The sequence below is a fragment of the Lampetra fluviatilis genome, chromosome 40 (genome assembly GCF_964198595.1).
Source record: "Lampetra fluviatilis chromosome 40, kcLamFluv1.1, whole genome shotgun sequence".
Classification (NCBI taxonomy): Eukaryota; Metazoa; Chordata; class Hyperoartia; order Petromyzontiformes; family Petromyzontidae; genus Lampetra; species Lampetra fluviatilis.
Window position 1 is genome coordinate 9,209,088 of NC_136314.1, and position 23,564 is coordinate 9,232,651.

The 23,564-nt window shown below is 53.7% G+C and overlaps 1 protein-coding gene across 2 annotated transcripts in view; it reads left to right on the forward strand.

Moving 5' to 3' along the window:
* The window catches only part of TBC1D22B (TBC1 domain family member 22B), a 36,197-nt gene extending 20,103 nt beyond the window's left edge, over positions 1-16,094 (forward strand). For both annotated transcript variants that reach the window (XM_078875086.1, XM_078875084.1), the window contains exons 9-14: positions 282-396; positions 4,220-4,326; positions 6,352-6,427; positions 9,552-9,679; positions 11,334-11,429; positions 12,495-16,094. In XM_078875086.1, coding sequence (XP_078731212.1) covers positions 282-396; positions 4,220-4,326; positions 6,352-6,427; positions 9,552-9,679; positions 11,334-11,429; positions 12,495-12,623 — 651 coding nt within the window. In that variant the 3' untranslated portion in view covers positions 12,624-16,094. The remainder of the gene's footprint in view (positions 1-281; positions 397-4,219; positions 4,327-6,351; positions 6,428-9,551; positions 9,680-11,333; positions 11,430-12,494) is intronic.
* The last annotated feature ends 7,470 nt before the right edge of the window (positions 16,095-23,564 follow it).

Below are 23,564 nucleotides of genomic sequence, written 5' to 3' on the forward strand. Positions count from 1 at the left end.
GGCTCAGCGGTTAGCGCTGCGCTGCAAACCCGGCGAGCCGAGTTCAATGCCCGCTCACGGCCACCAACACCAGTGACGATAATCTGAACCGATCCTGGGCCTTCCCTAGGTCGACTCGGCCTCAAAAAAGTACCTGGTACGGTGTGTAGTAAAGATCGTCACCGGGGAGACAAAGGGCGGCCGGGCGTGGTGCCGGCCTTCACAGGCGCAACTCGCTCGCAGCACTTGCCCCAACAGTCGGCGGAGGCTACACGGGGATCTTTGCCTCTGTGTGTCCGCAGATCTTTGAGCGAATCCTCTTCATCTGGGCGATCCGCCACCCGGCGAGCGGCTACGTGCAGGGCATCAACGACCTCGTCACGCCCTTCTTCGTCGTCTTCCTCGCCGAGCACGTCGGTGGGACTCCTCCACCTCCTCAACATACTCACCATACTCAACATACTCAACCTCATCAACCTCATCAACCTCATCAACATACTCAACATACTCAACCTCCTCAACATACTCAACATACTCAACCTCATCAACCTCCTCAACATACTCAACATACTCAACCTCATCAACCTCATCAACCTCCTCAACATACTCAACATACTCAACCTCATCAACCTCATCAACCTCCTCAACATACTCAACATACTCAACCTCATCAACCTCATCAACATACTCAACATACTCAACCTCATCAACCTCCTCAACATATTCAACATACTCAACCTCATCAACCTCATCAACCTCCTCAACATACTCAACATACTCAACCTCATCAACCTCATCAACATACTCAACATACTCAACCTCATCAACCTCATCAACCCTCCTCAACATACTCAACATACTCAACCTCATCAACCTCATCAACCTCCTCAACATACTCAACATACTCAACCTCATCAACCTCATCAACCTCCTCAACATACTCAACCACCTCATCAACCTCATCAACATACTCAACCTCATCAACCTCATCAACATACTCAACATACTCAACCTCATCAACCTCATCAACCTCCTCAACATACTCAACCTCATCAACCTCATCAACATACTCAACATACTCAACCTCATCAACCTCATCAACATACTCAACCTCATCAACCTCATCAACCTCATCAACCTCCTCAACATACTCAACATACTCAACCTCATCAACCTCCTCAACATACTCAACATACTCAACATACTCAACATACTCAACCTCATCAACCTCCTCAACCTCATCAACATCTCAACATACTCAACATACTCAACATACTCAATACCTCACTCAACCTCCCTCAACCTCATCAACCTCCTCAACATACTCAACATACTCAACCTCATCAACCTCATCAACCTCATCAACATACTCAACATACTCAACCTCATCAACCTCATCAACATACTCAACCTCATCAACCTCATCAACCTCATCAACCTCATCAACATACTCAACATACTCAACCTCATCAACCTCATCAACATACTCAACCTCATCAACCTCATCAACCTCATCAACCTCATCAACCTCATCAACATACTCAACCTCCTCAACATGCTCAACATACTCAACCTCATCAACCTCCTCAACATACTCAACCTCATCAACCTCATCAACCTCATCAACCTCCTCAACATACTCAACATACTCAACCTCATCAACCTCATCAACATACTCAACCTCATCAACCTCATCAACCTCATCAACCTCATCAACATACTCAACATACTCAACCTCATCAACCTCCTCAACATACTCAACATACTCAACCCTCATCAACCTCATCAACATACTCAACCTCATCAACATACTCAACATACTCAACCTCCTCAACCTCATCAACCTCATCAACCTCATCAACATGCTCAACATACTCAACATACTCAACCTCATCAACCTCATCAACCTCCTCAACATACTCAACATACTCAACCTCATCAACCTCATCAACCTCCTCAACATACTCAACATACTCAACCTCATCAACCTCATCAACATACTCAACCTCATCAACATACTCAACATACTCAACCTCATCAACCTCATCAACCTCATCAACCTCCTCAACATACTCAACCTCATCAACCTCCTCAACATACTCAACATAATCAACCTCATCAACCTCATCAACATACTCAACATACTCAACCTCATCAACCTCATCAACATACTCAACCTCATCAACCTCATCAACCTCATCAACCTCATCAACCTACTCAACATACTCAACATACTCAACCTCATCAACCTCATCAACCTCATCAACCCTCCTCAACATACTCAACATACTCAACCTCATCAACCTCATCAACCTCATCAACCTCATCAACATACTCAACATACTCAACCTCATCAACCTCATCAACATACTCAACCTCATCAACCTCATCAACCTCATCAACCTCATCAACCTCCTCAACATACTCAACATACTCAACCTCATCAACCTCATCAACATACTCAACCTCATCAACCTCATCAACCTCATCAACCTCATCAACCTCCTCAACATACTCAACATACTCAACCTCATCAAACCTCATCAACATACTCAACCTCATCAACCTCATCAACCTCATCAACCTCATCAACCTCATCAACCTCCTCAACATACTCAACATACTCAACCTCCTGCCCCCCCCCTCCCCTCTCCTCCGTGCTTCATTCTCAACCACCTCCACCTCATCTTCTCCTCCCCTCCTCCTCCTCCTTCCTGCGCCTTTCCACCCTCCCTTCCCCTCTCAACCACTTCATCCCACCCTCCTCCGTCCTCCCTTCCCCCCCCTCAATCACCTCTTTCCCCCCTCCTCCCTCTCCCTTCCACCCTCCCCCCTCAACCATCTCCTCCCCACCTCCTCTTCCCTCCCCCTCAACCACCCCCTCCTACCTCCCTCCCCCTCCACCCTCTCTTCTCCCCTCACCCACCTCCTCCCCTCCTCGCTCCCCTCCCCCTCTCAACCACCTCTTCCCCCCCTCCACCCTCCCCACCTCAACCAGCTCCCCCCCACCTCCTCTTCCCTCCCCACCTCCTCTTCTCTTCCCCCTCAACTACCCCCTCCTCCCTCCCCCTCCACCTTCCCTTCCCCCCTCACCCACCTCCTCCTCACCCCCTCACCCACCACCTCCTCCCCTCCATGCTCCCCTGGTGGCTCTGTGACGACGATGACGACGATGACGACGATGATGATGATGACGGTGTTGATGCTGTGTGATGACCATGATGATGATGACGATGATGATGCTGTGTGATGACGATGACGACGATGTTGATGCTGTGTGATGATGACGATGTTGATGCTGTGTGATGACGTCGATGACGATGACGATGTCGATGCTGTGTGATGACGACGATGACGACGTTGATGCTGTGGGATGACGACGATGTTGATGCTGTGTGATGATGACGACGATGATGACGATGTTGATGCTGTGTGATGATGATGACGATGATGACGATGTTGATGCTGTGTGATGATGATGACGATGATGACGATGTTGATGCTGTGTGTTGATGATGACGATGACGACAATGTTGATGCTGTGTGATGACGACGATGATGACGATGTTGATGCTGTGTGATGATGATGATGATGATGACAATGTTGATGCTGTGTGATGACGACGATGATGACGATGTTGATGCTGTGTGATGATGATGACGATGATGACGATGTTGATGCTGTGTGATGACGACGATGATGACGATGTTGATGCTGTGTGATGACGACGATGATGACGATGTTGATGCTGTGTGATGATGACGACGATGATGACGATGTTGATGCTGTGTGATGATGACGACGATGATGACGATGTTGATGCTGTGTGATGATGATGACGATGATGACGATGTTGATGCTGTGTGATGATGATGACGATGATGACGATGTTGATGCTGTGTGATGATGATGACGATGATGACGATGTTGATGCTGTGTGATGATGACGACGATGATGACGATGTTGATGCTGTGTGATGATGACGACGATGATGACGATGATGACGACAATGTTGATGCTGTGTGATGACGATGTTGATGACGATGTTGATGCTGTGTGACGATGACGACGATGTTGATGCTGTGTGATGATGTGTGATTCTGTGTGATGACGACGATGTTGATGCTGTGTGATGATGACGATGTTGATGACGATGTTGATGCTGTGTGACGATGACGACGATGTTGATGCTGTGTGATGATGTGTGATTCTGTGTGATGACGACGATGTGGGCGCAGAGGAGGAGGTGGAGAACTTCGACGTGGCGAGTCTCCCCGAGGAGACGCTGCGCAACATCGAGGCCGACAGCTTCTGGTGCATGAGCAAACTGCTGGACGGCATCCAGGTCGCGACCCCTCACCCCCGACCCCCTGACCCCCACACGTCCGCCCTGTTGAGTTACGGAGGGTGCCGAGACGTCGACTGCCTCGCCTGGCACGCAGGAGGAGGTCTTGGGTTCGAACCCGACACCGATGCCTGTTGTGTGTTTGGAGCTTGCGTGCTCTCCCCGTGGTTGCGTGGATTTTTCTCCGGGTCCTCCGGTTTTTTTTCCCTCCGTACTTAGAAACAACGTGCGTTTTAGAATATTTGGCCGCTGTAAATATCCACGCGATGATGATGAGCCACTTCCTTGGGCTGTCATTCGTTATCGGTCTCTTTTGAAAAAGAGCTGCACAGCTCAGTGAGGCCTTGACCTGGTAAAATACACAAATAGTTTCTCATTTTAGTTTCCGCCAGATTGCTCGCAGCAACAACAGCTTCCCGCGCGCATGTATGACGCGCACACGCATGAACTCGCACGCGCGTAACACGCACACGCATAACACGCACACGCATGAACTCACGCGCGCATTTTAAATTCACCATCCACCTCTAAAAGACAAAGATCCCCCCCCCTTTCCCCCACCCCCCTCCCCCTGTAGCCTCCGCAGTCCGTCTGGACAAGTGCTGTTAGCGAGTGGCGCCTCTGCGTGGGCAGGCAGGCGGGTGCCATGGCTTGTTGGGCTTGAGTCTCGCCACTTGGTGGTGGAGGTGGAGCGACCACCACACCTGTCTGTCAACCCCTTGTCAGTGCCCGCTCTGTTACAGACCAATCCAGACCTTACTCTATGGTTCTTTCGGTAAAGTCACGTCTAAAGATAAAGTAATACATTAAATAATAACATGCGACGTTTCGATTGCAACACAAGCAATCATCATCAGGTATAAATGAAATAGCAACAAAAAATTTAACCAGAAAACTATAGACAGACATATTAGCAGACAGATATCATCGAGATACATATAGTTTTCTGGTTAAAATTTTTGTTGCTATTTTATTTATACCTGATGATGATTGCTTGTGTTGCAATCGAAACGTCGTATGTTATTATTTAATTTATTATTTTATCTTTAGACGTGACTTTACCGAAAGAACCATAGAGTAATTCCTGCAGTCACGAAAGCTCCAAATTCACAATCCAGACCTTGTTGGTCACCCCGTGCCCCTTGTTAATCTCAGCGTTCGTCCTACAAAGTCCCATCGCGAGGGAGAAACACAAATAGACGGAAAACAAGTTTCCCGTATTGAAACGGCTGTATGCCGTATGGACTTTAAAACTCAATTTCCCTCTTCAAGAATACGGGGTAAGCCGTGTGGTTTGACAACGACGGGCGAGAGTTCTTGCTAAGATTTCTCAGTAGGGGGGGGGGGGGGCGATGGTTGCCAATGTGCGCTTCTCCTCGCTCGAGCCATTGGTGGCGTGATTTTGATGCTGCAGCGTTTCCCGGGTTGGGGCCTACCAGGCTCCGGACGGGCGCGAGCCCTCTGCAGCGACATGGCACGGCCGCGTCACCGGTACCGGTACCGGTACCGGCGCACGCCGGCGCGGTGTGGCCGCCAACCTCCGCCTCCCCCCGGGGGGTTGCCGAAGCTTGACGCACCCTCCCTGGGTGGTCGTTTGAGGCCTTGAGTCGACCTCGGGGGGAGGCCCGGCACCAGTTCACATGTTCAAACGATCAGAATCAGAATATTTATTAGTTACGATGGAGGAATCCGACGAGCTATTAAGGACCCGGCGCGGTGCGTGAAACTTCGGCGCCGGGGAGACGGAAGGCGGCCGGGAGAGGTTAATGGCCACACCGCCCTCCCGGTGCTCCGTGCCGGCCTTAGCGGCGCTCTCTAGCGGTGGCGGTGTTCACCGTGCGGCGGCGGCGTCGGCGGGATCCGGGTTCGGCGGCGGTGATGTCGAAACGGCTCCGGCCACGGTGATGTCGCGATGTCGAAGGGCTCTCGCCGCCCGACGGTCTGTGTTAGAGGCTACGCGGGGGATCTTTGTCTTTGTACGAGCGTGACCATGACCCTTGACCCTGGGGGTGGTTGTGTTGGCAGGACAACTACACGTTCGCTCAGCCGGGCATCCAGCAGAAGGTCAACGCGTTGAGAGAGCTCGTGCGCAGGATAGATGGTACGTGACACGCGCTTGCACCGCACGCACAACACACGCATACCACACGCGCACCACGCACACCACACCACACGCACACCACACGCACACCACACGTACATCACACCGCACCACACGCGCACCACACGCACACCACACGCACACCACACGTACACCACACGCACACCACACGCACACCACACGCACACCACACGCACACCATACCACACGCACACCACACGTACATCACACCACACGTACATCACACCACACGCACACCACACGCACATCACACGCACACCACACGCTACCACACGCACATCACACGCCACCACACGCACATCACACGCGCACCACACGCACACTACATACACCACACACGCACACTACGCACACCACACACACCACACACACCCCACACGTACATTATGCACACCACACGCGCACTAAACGTACATCATCGCACACCACACGTATATCACCCGCACCGCACGCGCACGACACTACATTCACCACGTACGCACCATGTACATATCCACATATGCACCATATACACACTATCCCTTACATGACGCAGCACACACACCATACACACCACACCACAAGCTCGCTGGCAGGAGGTCACGGGGACAGACGCAGGTGCCATGGGTTGACCGACTGAGATGACTGGCAGATACACCACCTGTGCTCCCCACTGTGCCGCATTTTAGCCGCCCGGCGCTCCGCTCGTTGTTGTGAGCGTCGCTCCTCCGCTGTTGCTGGAGGGCGACTGCCTCCAACTGCCCAGTAGCGTCCTTCACGAGCCTCCTCCTCCACAGGAGCCCATCTTGACACCGCTGGTACCTCTTACTTATCTTACTCCTCTTCGCTAAGGCCGCAACAAGCCCCACGCCGTGCCGGTCGGTCTCTAGCGGCCTTCTCTGCTCTACCCCAACGCAGGCGGCCCCCCCCCCCCCTCATGGCCTCTGGTTGGTCTTGAGCGGTGCGTCGCCAGGAGGCCTTCGGCCTGCCCCCCGTGCTCTTTTCCCTCGTGGTGTCTCCCCCCACCGTAGGGCAGCCTCCACTATGGGACTCGGGTTCCATTCTCAGCACGTGTCCCAGCCACACCCGAGTCTCCTGTCTCTCCGCTATGGGACTCGGGTTCCATTCTCAGCACGTGTCCCAGCCACACCCGAGTCTCCTGTCTCTCCGCTATGGGACTCGGGTTCCATTCTCAGCGCGTGTCCCAGCCACACCCGAGTCTCCTGTCTCTCCGCTATGGGACTCGGGTTCCATTCTCAGCACGTGTCCCAGCCACACCCGAGTCTCCTGTCTCTCCGCTATGGGACTCGGGTTCCATTCTCAGCACGTGTCCCAGCCACACCCGAGTCTCCTGTCTCTTCGCTATGGGACTCTGGTTCCATTCTCAGCACGTGTCCCAGCCACACCCGAGTCTCCGGTCTCTTCGCTATGGGACCCGGGTTCCATTCTCAGCACGTGTCCCAGCCACACCCGAGTCTCCGGTCTCTCCGCTATGGGACCCGGGTTCCATTCTCAGCACGTGTCCCAGCCACACCCGAGTCTTCTCTCCCCCCCCCTCCCCGCGTTGTGCATCTTGAATTGATCTCGATGTGCAGCAGGTCCCGGTTTGAAATCTCGTTTGGCTGGAAGATGCGACAGATTTCCCTCGGGCAGTTTGTTGTTGAGGGTTGATGGGGAGTTAATTTATTTCTTGGTTGTCCTCCAACTTTCACTATTGTACGGTAACACTGATTCTACATTGCCGTTACATATTCGTACCTTTGTTTTGGCCAGTCTTCCAGTTGTTTCTCAGTTGGAGGAAGGTGTGTCTTGCCTTGTTTATTACGGTGCCAATGTAAATGTAAAACTCTCAACCTGTTCCAGTGGTTTCCCCTTGATTGTTGTATTTGTTGTTGCTGCTGCTGTGTTGATATTCATTTCTTGGGTCTTTTCTACATTTTACCGGCAGGCTTAGTAATGACAGCAAACTGGCTCAGCAGAGTTATTTTCTCCCGCATCATGGGTTTTTTAGAAGAGAGCCGAGCGATGTCATCTGCCAAGATCTTGGAGCACTGAGAAGGGGGTCCACTGGGACCTCTCTTGCGGTGCATCTCATAACCGCCCAGTGGCAATGTTTACTACACACCGCACCAGGTACTCAATTGAGGCCGAGTCGACCTAGGGGAGGCCCAGGACCGATTCCGATAATCATCACTGGCGGTGTCGGCCGTGAGCCGGGCCGCCGGGTTCGTAGCGCGGCGTAGCGCTAACTACACTACCGCTCCCCGCACGCTCACACACACTCACGCACGCACGCACGCTCACACACACACTCACACATACTTACACACGCTCACACACGCTCACACACACACTTACACACGCTCACACACACACTCACGCACGCTCACACACACGCTCACACACGCTCACACACGCTCACACACATACTCACACACACTCACGCACGCTCACACACACACTCACACACACTCACACACGCTCACACACACACTCACACACACTCACACACGCTCACACACACACTCACACACACTCACACACACGCTCACACACGCTCACACACATACTCACACACACTCACGCACGCTCACACACACACTCACACACACTTACACACGCTCACACACACACTCACGCACGCTCACACACACGCTCACACACGCTCACACACGCTCACACACATACTCACACACACTCACGCACGCTCACACACACACTCACACACACTTACACACGCTCACACACACACTCACGCACGCTCACACACACGCTCACACACGCTCACACACACACACACTCACACACACTCACGCACGCTCACACACACACTCACACACACTCACGCACACACACACTCACACACACACTCACACACACACACGTGCATGCGTGACGATTATCTGAACCGCTCCCTGGGCCTCCCCTAGGTCGACTCGGCCTCCAATGAGTACCTGGCGAGACGATGCAAATAAAACCACGGGGGGGAGACAGCGAGTCGTGCCGGGGGCGTTGTGCTTGCCCCCCCCCCCGCACCCGGCGTGCACGGCGCCGGCCTGCGGACGGTCGCACTTGCCCCGACGGTCCGCTCAAGGCTATCCGGGGTACCTTTGTCTGTGCGCAGAGACGATCCACCGCCACGTGGCCCAGCACGAGGTGGAGTACCTGCAGTTCGCCTTCCGCTGGATGAACAACCTGCTGATGCGCGAGCTGCCGCTGCGCTGCACCATCCGCCTGTGGGACACCTACCAGGTACACTCACCACTCACCAGGTACACTCACCAACACTCACCACTCACTCACCACTCACCACTCACCACCATCCGCCTGTGGGACACCTACCAGGTACACTCACCACTCACCAGGTACACTCACCACTCTCACTCACCACTCTCACTCACCACTCACCACCACTCACTCACCACCACCACCACTCACCACCACCACTCACCAGGTACACTCACTCACCAGCACCACTCAGCACCATCCGCCTGTGGGACACCTACCAGGTACCCTCACCACCACCGCTCACCACTCACCACTCACTCACCACCACTCACTCACCACTCACTCACCACTCACCACTCACTCACCACTCACCACCATCCGCCTGTGGGACACCTACCAGGTACCCTCACCACCATTGCTCACCACTCACTCACCACTCACTCACCACTCACTCACCACCACTCACCACCACTCACCACTCACCACCACTCACTCACCACTCACTCACCACTCACCACCACTCACCACCACTCACCACCACCACTTACCTACCAGGTACCCTCACTCACCACTACTCACCACTCACTCACCACCACTCACCACTCACCACCACTCACTCACCACCACTCACTCACCACTCACTCACCACCACTCACTCACCACTCACTCACCACTCACCACCACTCACCACCACCACTCACCTACCAGGTACCCTCACCACCACCACCCTGCACCATCCGCCTGTGGGACACCTACCAGGTACCCACCACTCACCACTCACTCACCACTCACCACTACCACTCACCACTCTCACTCACCAGGTTCACTCACTCACTCACTCACCACTCACTCACCACTCACCACTCTCACTACTCACCACTCTCACTCACCAGGTACACTCACTCACCACTCACTCACCACTACCACTCACCACTCTCACTCACCAGGTACACTCACTCACTCACCACTCACTCACCACCACTCACCATCATCTGCCTGTGGGACACCTACCAGGTACACTCACCACCACCGCTCACCACCACCGCTCACCACCACCACTCACTCACCACTCACTCACCACTCACTCACCACCACTCACTCACCACTCACCACCACCACTCACCACCATCCGCCTGTGGGACACTTACCAGGTACACTCACCACCACCGCTCACCACCACCACTCACCACCACCACTCACCACCACCATCGCTCACCACTCACTCACCACCACCACTCACTCACCACTCACTCACCAGGGGGACACCTACCAGGTACACTCACCACTCACCACCACTCACCACCACCACCACTCACCACCACTCACCACTCACCAGGGGGACACCTACCAGGTTGCCCTCACCACCACCACCGCTCACCACCAGGGGGACATCTACGAGGTACCCTCACCACCACACCGCTCGCTCACCACCGCTCACCAGGGGACACCCCACAGGTTACCCTCACCATCACCACCACTCACCACCGCTCGCTCACCAGGGGGACACCCCACATGTTCACTCGCTGCCGGGCGTGGCGGTGCCAGCCGGCCACCCAGCCCTGCCGTGCGCCGTCTCGACCTTCATCGGCGCCGCTGCTCGCTTAACACCACTTGCCCCAACGTTCCGTTAATGCTACCTGGGTGGGGGGGATCTTTGTCTTTGTCTTGTGCGTGACAGTCGGAGCCGGAGGGATTCTCCCAGTTCCACCTCTACGTGTGCGCAGCCTTCCTCATCCACTGGCGCAAGGAGATCCTGGCGGAGAGGGACTTCCAGGTGAGCCGGAGACAAAGATCCCCCGCGTAGCCTCAACACACCCGTTGGGGCAAGTGCCGTTAGCGAGTAGCACCAGTGAAGGCCGGCACGGCGCACGAGGGGGTGGCGGGTGGCCAGCACCACGCCCGCCTTTGTCTCCGCAGTGGCGATGTTTACCACACACCGCACCAGGTACTTATTTGAGGCTGAGTCGGCCTAGGAGAGGCCCAGGACCGGTTCCGATAATCGTCACTGGGTGTTGGCCGTGAGCGGGAATCGAACTCGGGTCGCCGGGTTCGTAGCGCAGTTCGTTAACCGCTACGCCACCACTCCCCACTCCCCACTCCCCACATGGCACTCGCCCCTTGGACTGCTGACGATTCCTAAGCCTCTCGTCGCCGATTTCAATCGCCAATTCTTAAGCTGGGGGTGAGCCGTGATGATGACTCCTTGCTGCGATAGCCCTTAGCTCATTCAACGATTGGCTCGCTCGCTGGTTAACTGACTCACTGATTTGCTCGCTCATTCACTGGTTCACTCACTCATTTGCTGACTCACTCACTGGTTAACTCGCTTACTGCTTCACTCGCTCACTCGCTGATTCGCTCACTCGCTGGTTAACTCACTTACTGATTCACTCGCTGGTTAACTCGCTCACCGATTCGCTTGCTCACTTGCTGGTTCACTCTCTCACTCGCTGGTTACCTCACTCACCGATTCGCTCACTGGTTCACGCAACGAATCCCTGACTCGCTCACTCCCTCACTTATTCACTCACTCGCTCACGTATTTTCTCGAAAGTTCACTCCTCCCCCCCCCCCCACCGATCACCGATTCCGCCAGATCATGAAATCACAGGGGTTGGACGGGGGCCTCATTCCGTTCGGCACGTACGGGACTTGACGTACGGGACTTGACGTACGGGACTTGACGTACGGGACTTGACGTACGGGACTTGACGTACGGGACTTCACGTACGGGACTTCACGTACGGGACTTCACGTACGGGACTTCACGTACGGGACTTCACGTACGGGACTTCTAACCGCTCCGCTCCCTCTGTCCCTCCGCGCACACAATACACAGGGCCTCATGATCCTGCTGCAGAACCTGCCCACAATGCACTGGGGTAACGAGGAGGTGAGCGTGCTGCTGGCCGAAGCCTACCGCCTCAAGTACATGTTCGCCGACGCCCCCAACCACTACCGGCGCTAGCGGGGGGCGGGGGGCGCGGGGTGGTGGGGGGTCTGGCGGCGTGTGGGGGGTGCGGGGGTGGTGGGGGGGGGGCACGGTGGCACGCGGAATGAACGGGCGCCCACGGGACCACGACGGTGGTGGCGACGACGATGACGACGACGGTGACGCTGATGACGCTGATGATGCTGACGACGGCGGTGGCGGCCGTGCCGAGGTGACGACGGCGATGGTGGAGGCCTGCGAGGAGGAGGCAGAGGATAAAGACGGCGAGACGCGTCGTCAGACCCCGGGGGGACTTTGAAGGAAGATGTGGAGATGCGCGCGGGGGAAGGGAGAGACGGAGGTTGGAGGGGCGGCTGATGGAGCGTGCGTGTGTGTACTCGTGCGTGTGTGCATGTGTGTGTGTACTCGTGCGTGTGTGTGTGTACTCGTGCGTGTGTGCATGTGTGTGTGTACACGTGTGTGTGTGTGCGCATGTGTGTGTGTACACGTGTGTGTGTGCATGTGTGTGTGTACTCGTGTGTGTGTACTCGTGCGTGTGTGCATGTGTGTGTGTACTCGTGCGTGTGTGCATGTGTGTGTGTACTCGTGCGTGTGTGCATGTGTGTGTGTACTCGTGCGTGTGTGCATGTGTGTGTGTACTCGTGCGTGTGCATGTGTGTGTGTACTCGTGCGTGTGTGCATGTGTGTGTGTACACGTGCGTGTGTGCATGTGTGTGTGTACACGTGTGTGTGTGTGCGCATGTGTGTGTGAACTGGTGCGTGTGCGCATGTGTGTGTGTACTCGTGCGTGTGTGTGTCCATGTGTGTGTGTACACGTGTGTGTGTGTACTCGTGCGTGTGTGCATGTGTGTGTGTACTCGTGCGTGTGTGCATGTGTGTGTGTACACGTGTGTGTACTCGTGTGTGTGCGCATGTGTGTGTGTACACGTGTGTGTGCGCATGTGTGTGTGTACACGTGTGTGTGTGTGTGTGCATGTGTGTGTGTACTCGTGCGTGTGCGCGTGTGTGTGTGTACTCGTGCGTGTGCGCATGTGTGTGTGTACACGTGTGTGTGTGCGCATGTGTGTGTGTACACGTGCGTGTGTGTGCGTGTGTGTGTGTACTCGTGCGTGTGCGCATGTGTGTGTGTACACGTGTGTGTACTCATGTGTGTGTGTGCGCGTGTGTGTGTACACGTGCGTGTGTGTGCGTGTGTGTGCATGTGTGTACACACGTGCATGTGTGTGTGTGTGTGCGTGTGTGTGCGTGTGCGCATGTGTGTGTGTACACGTGTGTGTGTGTGTGTGTGCACACGTGTGTGTATGTAAATGTGTGGACTCTGTGTGTGTGTGTGTACACGTGCGTGTGTGTGCGTGTGTGTGTGCATGTGTGTGTATGTAAATGTGTGGGCAGCGGTTAGTGCGCTACTTTAAGAACCCGGCGTCCCGAATTCGATTCCCGCTCACGGCTAACATCGGTGACGATTATCTGAATCGGTCCTGGGCCTTCCCTAGGTCAACTCGACCTGAAGTGAGTACCTGGTGCGGTGTGCAGCAAACATCGCCGCTGGGAAGACAAAGGCGGCAGGGGGTGGTGCTGGCCACCCACCCCCTCGTGTGCCGTGCCGGCCTTCATAGGTGCAGCTTGCTAACAGCACTTGCCCCTACAGTCTGTTCAGGCTATACATGGGGAGATGTTTGTGTGTGTGTGTGTGCGCGTGTGCACACGTGCACGGGGAGTGGTGGTGCAACGGTTAGCGCACCACGCTGCGAACTGGGCCATCTGATTTAAATCCCCGGCCCTCTAGGTGTATGCAGCCTTAAATAAGTACCTGGTGTGTCGTGTGTAAACTGACAGCACGGGGGAGACAAAGGCGGCCGGGCGTGGATTCTGGCCACACCGCCTCCTCCCTTGTGCGCTGTTCCAGCCTTAATAGGTGCTCGCTGACAGCACTTGCCCCAACAGTGTGTGTAGGCTACACGGGGGGGGATCTTTGTCTCTGTACTTGGTGCGTGCGTCTGTACGTGCGCTACGAACCCGGCGGCCCAAGTCCGATTCCCGCTCGCGGCCACCAACAACCGGTGACGATCGTTCGAACCGCTCCTGGGCCTCCCCTAGGTCGACTCGGCCTCAAATGCGTACCCGGTGCGGTGTGTCAACATCGCCGCTGGGGAGACAAAGAAGGCCGGGGCGTGGTGCTGGCCACCCACCCCCTCGTGTGCCGTGCCGGCCTTCATAGGTGCTCGCTAACGGCACTTGCCCTGACACTCTACTACAGATTATATGGGGGATATTTGTCTTGTTTGTGCATGTGTATGTGTGTGCGTGCGAACGCGCGTGTTGCTGAATGTATTTCCCGGTGGTGGCGCTGGAGGCGCGTGCGGTGGGTGCGGTGGGTGCGGTGGGTGGGTGCGGGTGTGGTGATGGTGGGTGCCGTGGGTTGTTAACGAGCCCGGCTGTTCGTGGCGCCGGATTGATTCCTCGGGGGCCGCGCTACGGCCATTGCTGCCCCCGCATAGCAACGGTGCCAACACTCGCCATCACTCGCCAACACACTCTCCATCGCTGCTGCATCAACCAGTGGGGGGGGGCGTGGTCTGTCGTGACGACGTCACTGGCGTCGTGACGACGTCACTGGCGTCGTGACGACGTCACTGGCGTCGTGACGACGTCACTGGCGTCGTGACGACGTCACTGGCGTCGTGACGACGTCACTGGCGTCGTGACGACGTCACTGGCGTCGTGACGACGTCACTGGCGTCGTGACGACGTCACTGGCGTCGTGACGACGCTCTCATCACGCCTCTCACCCCTCTCACCGGCACCGCGTCCCCCACGTCCCCACGCGCCGTCTGTCGTCACGGCGCTGGTCGTGCCGCCCACAGGCCCCGGCTCCGTGGCCCGGCGTGGCCCCGGCGGTCAAAACACCTCGGCGGAGAGGGAGGTGGGGGCGGGAGTTGAGCTCAATGACCCAATCGGGGTCAACGAGGTCGATTGTGGAATTTATTGAAGTTTGGAAGTGGAGTGTGGAGGGGGGCGGCAATTTTCTGAAACTCACGGAGGGCCCCCCCCCCCCTACGCCCCCACTACCCCCACCCCCCACCACCCACTACCCCCCACTACCCCCCCACCACCCACTACCCCCCACCACCCCCGTCGCGCGATTGAAGATTAGCGTCGTAGTGGAGCGGCGAAGGCGTGGAGTGATTTCTACATTATATTATATCGGTGACGAGAGACGAAAAAATAAATCTTTTTTTTTTGTTTAAAAATAAAAAAAAATACACGTGATGATGATGATGACGCTGATGACGCTGACGACGACATAAATTGTGGTTTCACGTGGGCGAGAGGGGTGAGCAGCGTGTGTGTGCGCGCCTGTTTCTCTGTCTCTCTCTCTCTGGGTCTCTTTAACTCTCTTTGTATTTTAAAATCTTAAACAGAATTTACGGAACCTGACTGTGGTCCCTGCCCTCGCGCTGTACATATTAAATATCCTGGTGTAAATACAAACTCCCGTGTCGCGTCATGTGGCACGCTCTGTCTCTCTCTGTCTGTCTCTCTCTGTCACTGTGTCTCAGTCTCTCTGTCTGTATCTCTGTCTCGCTGCGTCTCTCTCTGTGTCTCAGTCTCTCTATCTCTTTGTGTCTCTCTCTGTGTCTCTCTGTCACTGTGTCTCTGTGTGTCTCTCTCTGTATCTCCGTGTCTCTCTGTGTGTCTCTGTGTGTGTGTCTCCGTGTGTCTTTGTGTGTGTATCTCCGTGTGTCTCTGTGTGTCTCTCTCTGTGTGTCCCCGTGTCTCTCTGTGTGTCTCTGTGTATCTTCGTGTCTCTCTGTGTGTCTCTGTGTGTGTGTCTCCGTGTGTTTCTGTGTGTCTCTGTGTGTCTCTGTGTGTCTCCGTGTCTCTCTGTGTGTCTCTGTGTGTGTCTCTGTGTGTCTCTGTGTCTCTGTGCATCTCTCTGTGTCTCTGTGTGTCTCCGTGTCTCTCCCTGTGTCTCTCCGTGTCTCTCTCTCTCTCTCTGTCTCTCTGTGTGTCTCTCCGTGTCTCTCTCTCTGTGTGTCTCTCCGTGTGTCTCTCTCTCTGTGTGTCTCTCTGTGTCTCTCTGTGTGTGTCTCTCTCTGTGTGTCTCTCTGTGTGTCTCTCTGTGTGTCTCTCTGTGTGTTTCTCTGTGTCTCTCTGTGTGTCTCTCTCTGTGTCTCTCTCTGTGTCTCTCTGTGTGTCTCTGTACCTCTCTGTGTCTCTCTGTGTCTCTCTCTGTGTGTCTCCGTGTCTCTCTGTGTGTCTCTCTGTCTCTCTGTGTGTCTCTCTGTGTCTCTATGTCTCTGTGTGTGTCTCTATGTCTCTGTGTGTGTCTCTATGTCTCTGTGTCTGTGTGTCTCTCTGTGTGTCTCTCTCGAGTCGGCTGTGAACGCGTGCACGCAGGAACGTAAAGTTCAACTACCCCTCCCCGCCTCTCTCCGAGGACAGACTGGCCCCGCCATGCGAACGTGGACATTTCCACCGCGTTATAAACGGAGAGCCCGTTTGGGGTGGGGGGAGGAGGGGGGTGATCACGCCGAGAATTGCCGACACGAGGGTTGGTGGATCGCACGGAGAGTAGAGAAATCCCCCCGTCCCCCCAGAGCTCGCCGGGCTACTCGGTGGTGGCCGGCAGGCGCCGGTACAGCACGCGGGTTCATGAATCCATCTGTGCGGAGATTACAAAAACATCAATTGTGTAAGGCTTTACTGAGCTATGGAGCTCTCCTTTATCAGAAGCGAACTTCGCCACAAATGATGGCTCGTGAAGTGGCTCCTCGCGTTCAAATGTACAGCAGCCAAACACTCATGAACACGTGACGACAAACACTCGAGAACACGTGACGACAAACACTCGAGAACACGTGAGGACACGCTCGAGATCACGTGACGACAAACACTCGAGATCACGTGACGACACACACTCGAGATCACGTGACGACAAACACTCGAGAACACGTGACGACAAACACTCGAGAACACGTGACTAGAAACACTCGAGAACACGTGACGACAAACACTCGAGATCACATGACGACAAACACTCGAGAACACGTGACGTCACACACTCGAGAACACGTGGCGACAAACACTCGAGATCACGTGACGACAAACACTCGAGATCACGTGACGACAAACACTCGAGAACACGTGATGACAAACACTCGAGAACACGTGACGACAAACACTCGAGAACACGTGACGACAAACACTCGAGAACACGTGACGACACACTCGAGATCACGTGACGACAAACACTCGAGATCACGTGACGACAAACACTCAAGAACACGTGACGACAAACACTCGAACACGTGACGACAAACACTCGAGAACACGTGACGACAAACACTCGAGAACACGTGACGACAAACACTCGAGATCACGTGACGACAAACACTCGAGAACACGTGACGACAAACACTCGAGAACACGTGACGACAAACACTCGAGAACACGTGACGACAAACACTCGAGATCACGTGACGACAAACACTCGAGATCACGTGACGACAAACACTCGAGAACACGTGACAACAAACACTCGAGAACACGTGACGACACACACTCGAGATCACGTGACGACAAACACTCGAGAACACGTGACGACAAACACTCGAGAACACGTGACGACAAACACTCGAGATCACGTGACAACAAACACTCGAGATCACGTGACGACAAACACTCGAGATCACGTGACGACAAACGCTCGAGATCATGTGACGACAAACACTCGAGAACACGTGACGACACACACTCGAGAAAACGTGATGACAAACACTCGAGATCACGTGACGACAAACACTCGAGAACACGTGACGACAAACACTCGAGAACACGTGACGACAAACACTCGAGAACACGTGACGTCACACTCGAGAACACGTGACGACAAACACTCGAACACGTGACGACAAACACTCGAACACGTGACGACAAACACTCGAGAACACGTGACGACAAACACTCGAGATCACGTGACGACAAACACTCAAGAACACGTGACGACAAACACTCGAGAACACGTGACGACAAACACTCGAACACGTGACGACAAACACTCGAGAACACGTGACGACAAACACTCGAGATCACGTGACGTCAAACACTCGAGAACACGTGACGACAAACACTCGAGAACACGTGACGACAAACACTCGAACACGTGACGACAAACACTCGAACACGTGACGACAAACACTCGAACACGTGACGACAAACACTCGAGAACACGTGACGACAAACACTCGAGAACACGTGACGACAAACACTCGAGAAAACGTGACGACAAACACTCGAGAACACGTGACGTCACACTCGAGAACACGTGACGACAAACACTCGAGATCACGTGACGACAAACACTCGAGAACACGTGACGACAAACACTCGAGATCACGTGACGACAAACACTCGAACACGTGACGACAAAGACTCGAACACGAGACGACAAACACTCGAACACGTGACGACAAACACTCGAGAACACGTGACGTCACACTCGAGAACACGTGACGACAAACACTCGAGATCACGTGACGACAAACACTCGAGAACACGTGACGACAAACACTCGAGAACACGTGACGACAAACACTCGAGAACACGTGACGACAAACACTCGACAACACGTGACGACAAACACTCGAGAACACGTGACGACAAACACTCGAACACGTGACGACAAACACTTGAGAACACGTGACGACAAACACTCGAGATCACGTGACGACAAAAACTCGAGATCACGTGACGACAAACACTCGAGAACACGTGACGTCACACTCGAGAACACGTGACGTCACACTCGAGAACACGTGACGACAAACACTCGAGAACACGTGACGTCACACTCGAGAACACGTGACGACAAACACTCGAGAACACGTGACGACAAACACTCGAGAACATGTGACGACAAACACTCGAGAACACGTGACGACAAACACTCGAGATCACGTGACGACAAACACTCGAGAACACGTGACGACAAACACTCGAGAACACGTGACGACAAACACTCGAGAACACGTGACGACAAACACTCGAGATCACGTGACGACAAACACTCGAGATCACGTGACGACAAACACTCGAGAACACGTGACAACAAACACTCGAGAACACGTGACGACACACACTCGAGATCACGTGACGACAAACACTCGAGAACACGTGACGACAAACACTCGAGAACACGTGACGACAAACACTCGAGATCACGTGACAACAAACACTCGAGATCACGTGACGACAAACACTCGAGATCACGTGACGACAAACGCTCGAGAACACGTGACGACAAACACTCAAGAACACGTGACGACAAACACTCGAGAACACGTGACGTCACACTCGAGAACACGTGACGACAAACACTCGAACACGTGACGACAAACACTCGAACACGTGACAACAAACACTCGAGAACACGTGACGACAAACACTCGAGAACACGTGACGACACACACTCGAGAACACGTGATGACAAACACTCGAGATCACGTGACGACAAACACTCGAGAACACGTGACGACAAACACTCAAGAACACGTGACGACAAACACTCGAGAACACGTGACGTCACACTCGAGAACACGTGACGACAAACACTCGAACACGTGACGACAAACACTCGAACACGTGACAACAAACACTCGAGAACACGTGACGACAAACACTCGAGATCACGTGACGACAAACACTCAAGAACACGTGACGACAAACACTCGAGAACACGTGACGACAAACACTCGAACACGTGACGACAAACACTCGAGAACACGTGACGACAAACACTTGAGATCACGTGACGTCAAACACTCGAGAACACGTGACGACAAACACTCGAGAACACGTGACGACAAACAGTCGAACACGTGACGACAAACACTCGAACACGTGACGACAAACACTCGAACACGTGACGACAAACACTCGAGAACACATGACGACAAACACTCGAGAACACGTGACGACAAACACTCGAGAAAACGTGACGACAAACACTCGAGAACACGTGACGTCACACTCGAGAACACGTGACGACAAACACTCGAGATCACGTGACGACAAACACTCGAGAACACGTGACGACAAACACTCGAGATCACGTGACGACAAACACTCGAACACGTGACGACAAACACTCGAACACGAGACGACAAACACTCGAACACGTGACGACAAACACTCGAGAACACGTGACGTCACACTCGAGAACACGTGACGACAAACACTCGAGATCACGTGACGACAAACACTCGAGAACACGTGACGACAAACACTCGAGAACACGTGACGACAAACACTCGAGAACACGTGACGACAAACACTCGAACACGTGACGACAAACACTCGAACACGTGACGACAAACACTTGAACACGTGACGACAAACACTCGAGAACACGTGACGACAAACACTCGAGAACACGTGACGACAAACACTCGAGAAAACGTGACGACAAACACTCGAGAACACGTGACGTCACACTCGAGAACACGTGACGACAAACACTCGAGAACACGTGACAACAAACACTCGAGAACACGTGACGACACACACTCGAGATCACGTGACGACAAACACTCGAGAACACGTGACGACAAACACTCGAGAACACGTGACGACAAACACTCGAGATCACGTGACAACAAACACTCGAGATCACGTGACGACAAACACTCGAGATCACGTGACGACAAACGCTCGAGAACACGTGACGACAAACACTCAAGAACACGTGACGACAAACACTCGAGAACACGTGACGTCACACTCGAGAACACGTGACGACAAACACTCGAACACGTGACGACAAACACTCGAACACGTGACAACAAACACTCGAGAACACGTGACGACAAACACTCGAGAACACGTGACGACACACACTCGAGAACACGTGATGACAAACACTCGAGATCACGTGACGACAAACACTCGAGAACACGTGACGACAAACACTCAAGAACACGTGACGACAAACACTCGAGAACACGTGACGTCACACTCGAGAACACGTGACGACAAACACTCGAACACGTGACGACAAACACTCGAACACGTGACAACAAACACTCGAGAACACGTGACGACAAACACTCGAGATCACGTGACGACAAACACTCAAGAACACGTGACGACAAACACTCGAGAACACGTGACGACAAACACTCGAACACGTGACGACAAACACTCGAGAACACGTGACGACAAACACTTGAGATCACGTGACGTCAAACACTCGAGAACACGTGACGACAAACACTCGAGAACACGTGACGACAAACAGTCGAACACGTGACGACAAACACTCGAACACGTGACGACAAACACTCGAACACGTGACGACAAACACTCGAGAACACATGACGACAAACACTCGAGAACACGTGACGACAAACACTCGAGAAAACGTGACGACAAACACTCGAGAACACGTGACGTCACACTCGAGAACACGTGACGACAAACACTCGAGATCACGTGACGACAAACACTCGAGAACACGTGACGACAAACACTCGAGATCACGTGACGACAAACACTCGAACACGTGACGACAAACACTCGAACACGAGACGACAAACACTCGAACACGTGACGACAAACACTCGAGAACACGTGACGTCACACTCGAGAACACGTGACGACAAACACTCGAGATCACGTGACGACAAACACTCGAGAACACGTGACGACAAACACTCGAGAACACGTGACGACAAACACTCGAGAACACGTGACGACAAACACTCGAACACGTGACGACAAACACTCGAACACGTGACGACAAACACTTGAACACGTGACGACAAACACTCGAGAACACGTGACGACAAACACTCGAGAACACGTGACGACAAACACTCGAGAAAACGTGACGACAAACACTCGAGAACACGTGACGTCACACTCGAGAACACGTGACGACAAACACTCGAGATCACGTGACGACAAACACTCGAGAACACGTGACGACAAACACTCGAGATCACGTGACGACAAACACTCGAACACGTGACGACAAAGACTCGAACACGAGACGACAAACACTCGAACACGTGACGACAAACACTCGAGAACACGTGACGTCACACTCGAGAACACGTGACGACAAACACTCGAGATCACGTGACGACAAACACTCGAGAACACGTGACGACAAACACTCGAGAACACGTGACGACAAACACTCGAGAACACGTGACGACAAACACTCGACAACACGTGACGACAAACACTCGAGAACACGTGACGACAAAAACTCGAACACGTGACGACAAACACTCGAGAACACGTGACGACAAACACTCGAGATCACGTGACGACAAAAACTCGAGATCACGTGACGACAAACACTCGAGAACACGTGACGTCACACTCGAGAACACGTGACGTCACACTCGAGAACACGTGACGACAAACACTCGAGAACACGTGACGTCACACTCGAGAACACGTGACGACAAACACTCGAGAACACGTGACGACAAACACTCGAGAACATGTGACGACAAACACTCGAGAACACTTGACGACAAACACTCGAGATCACGTGACGACAAACACTCGAGAACACGTGATGACAAACAATCGAGAACACGTGACGACAAACACTCGAGAACACGTGACGACAAACACTCGAGATCACGTGACGACAAACACTCGAGATCACGTGACGACAAACACTCGAGAACACGTGACGACACACACTCGAGATCACGTTACGACAAACACTCGAGAACACGTGACGACAAACACTCGAGAACACGTGACGACAAACACTCGAGATCACGTGACGACAAACACTCGAGATCACGTGACGACAAACACTCGAGATCACGTGATGACAAACGCTCGAGATCATGTGACGACAAACACTCGAGAACACGTGACGACACACACTCGAGAACACGTGATGACAAACACTCGAGATCACGTGACGAC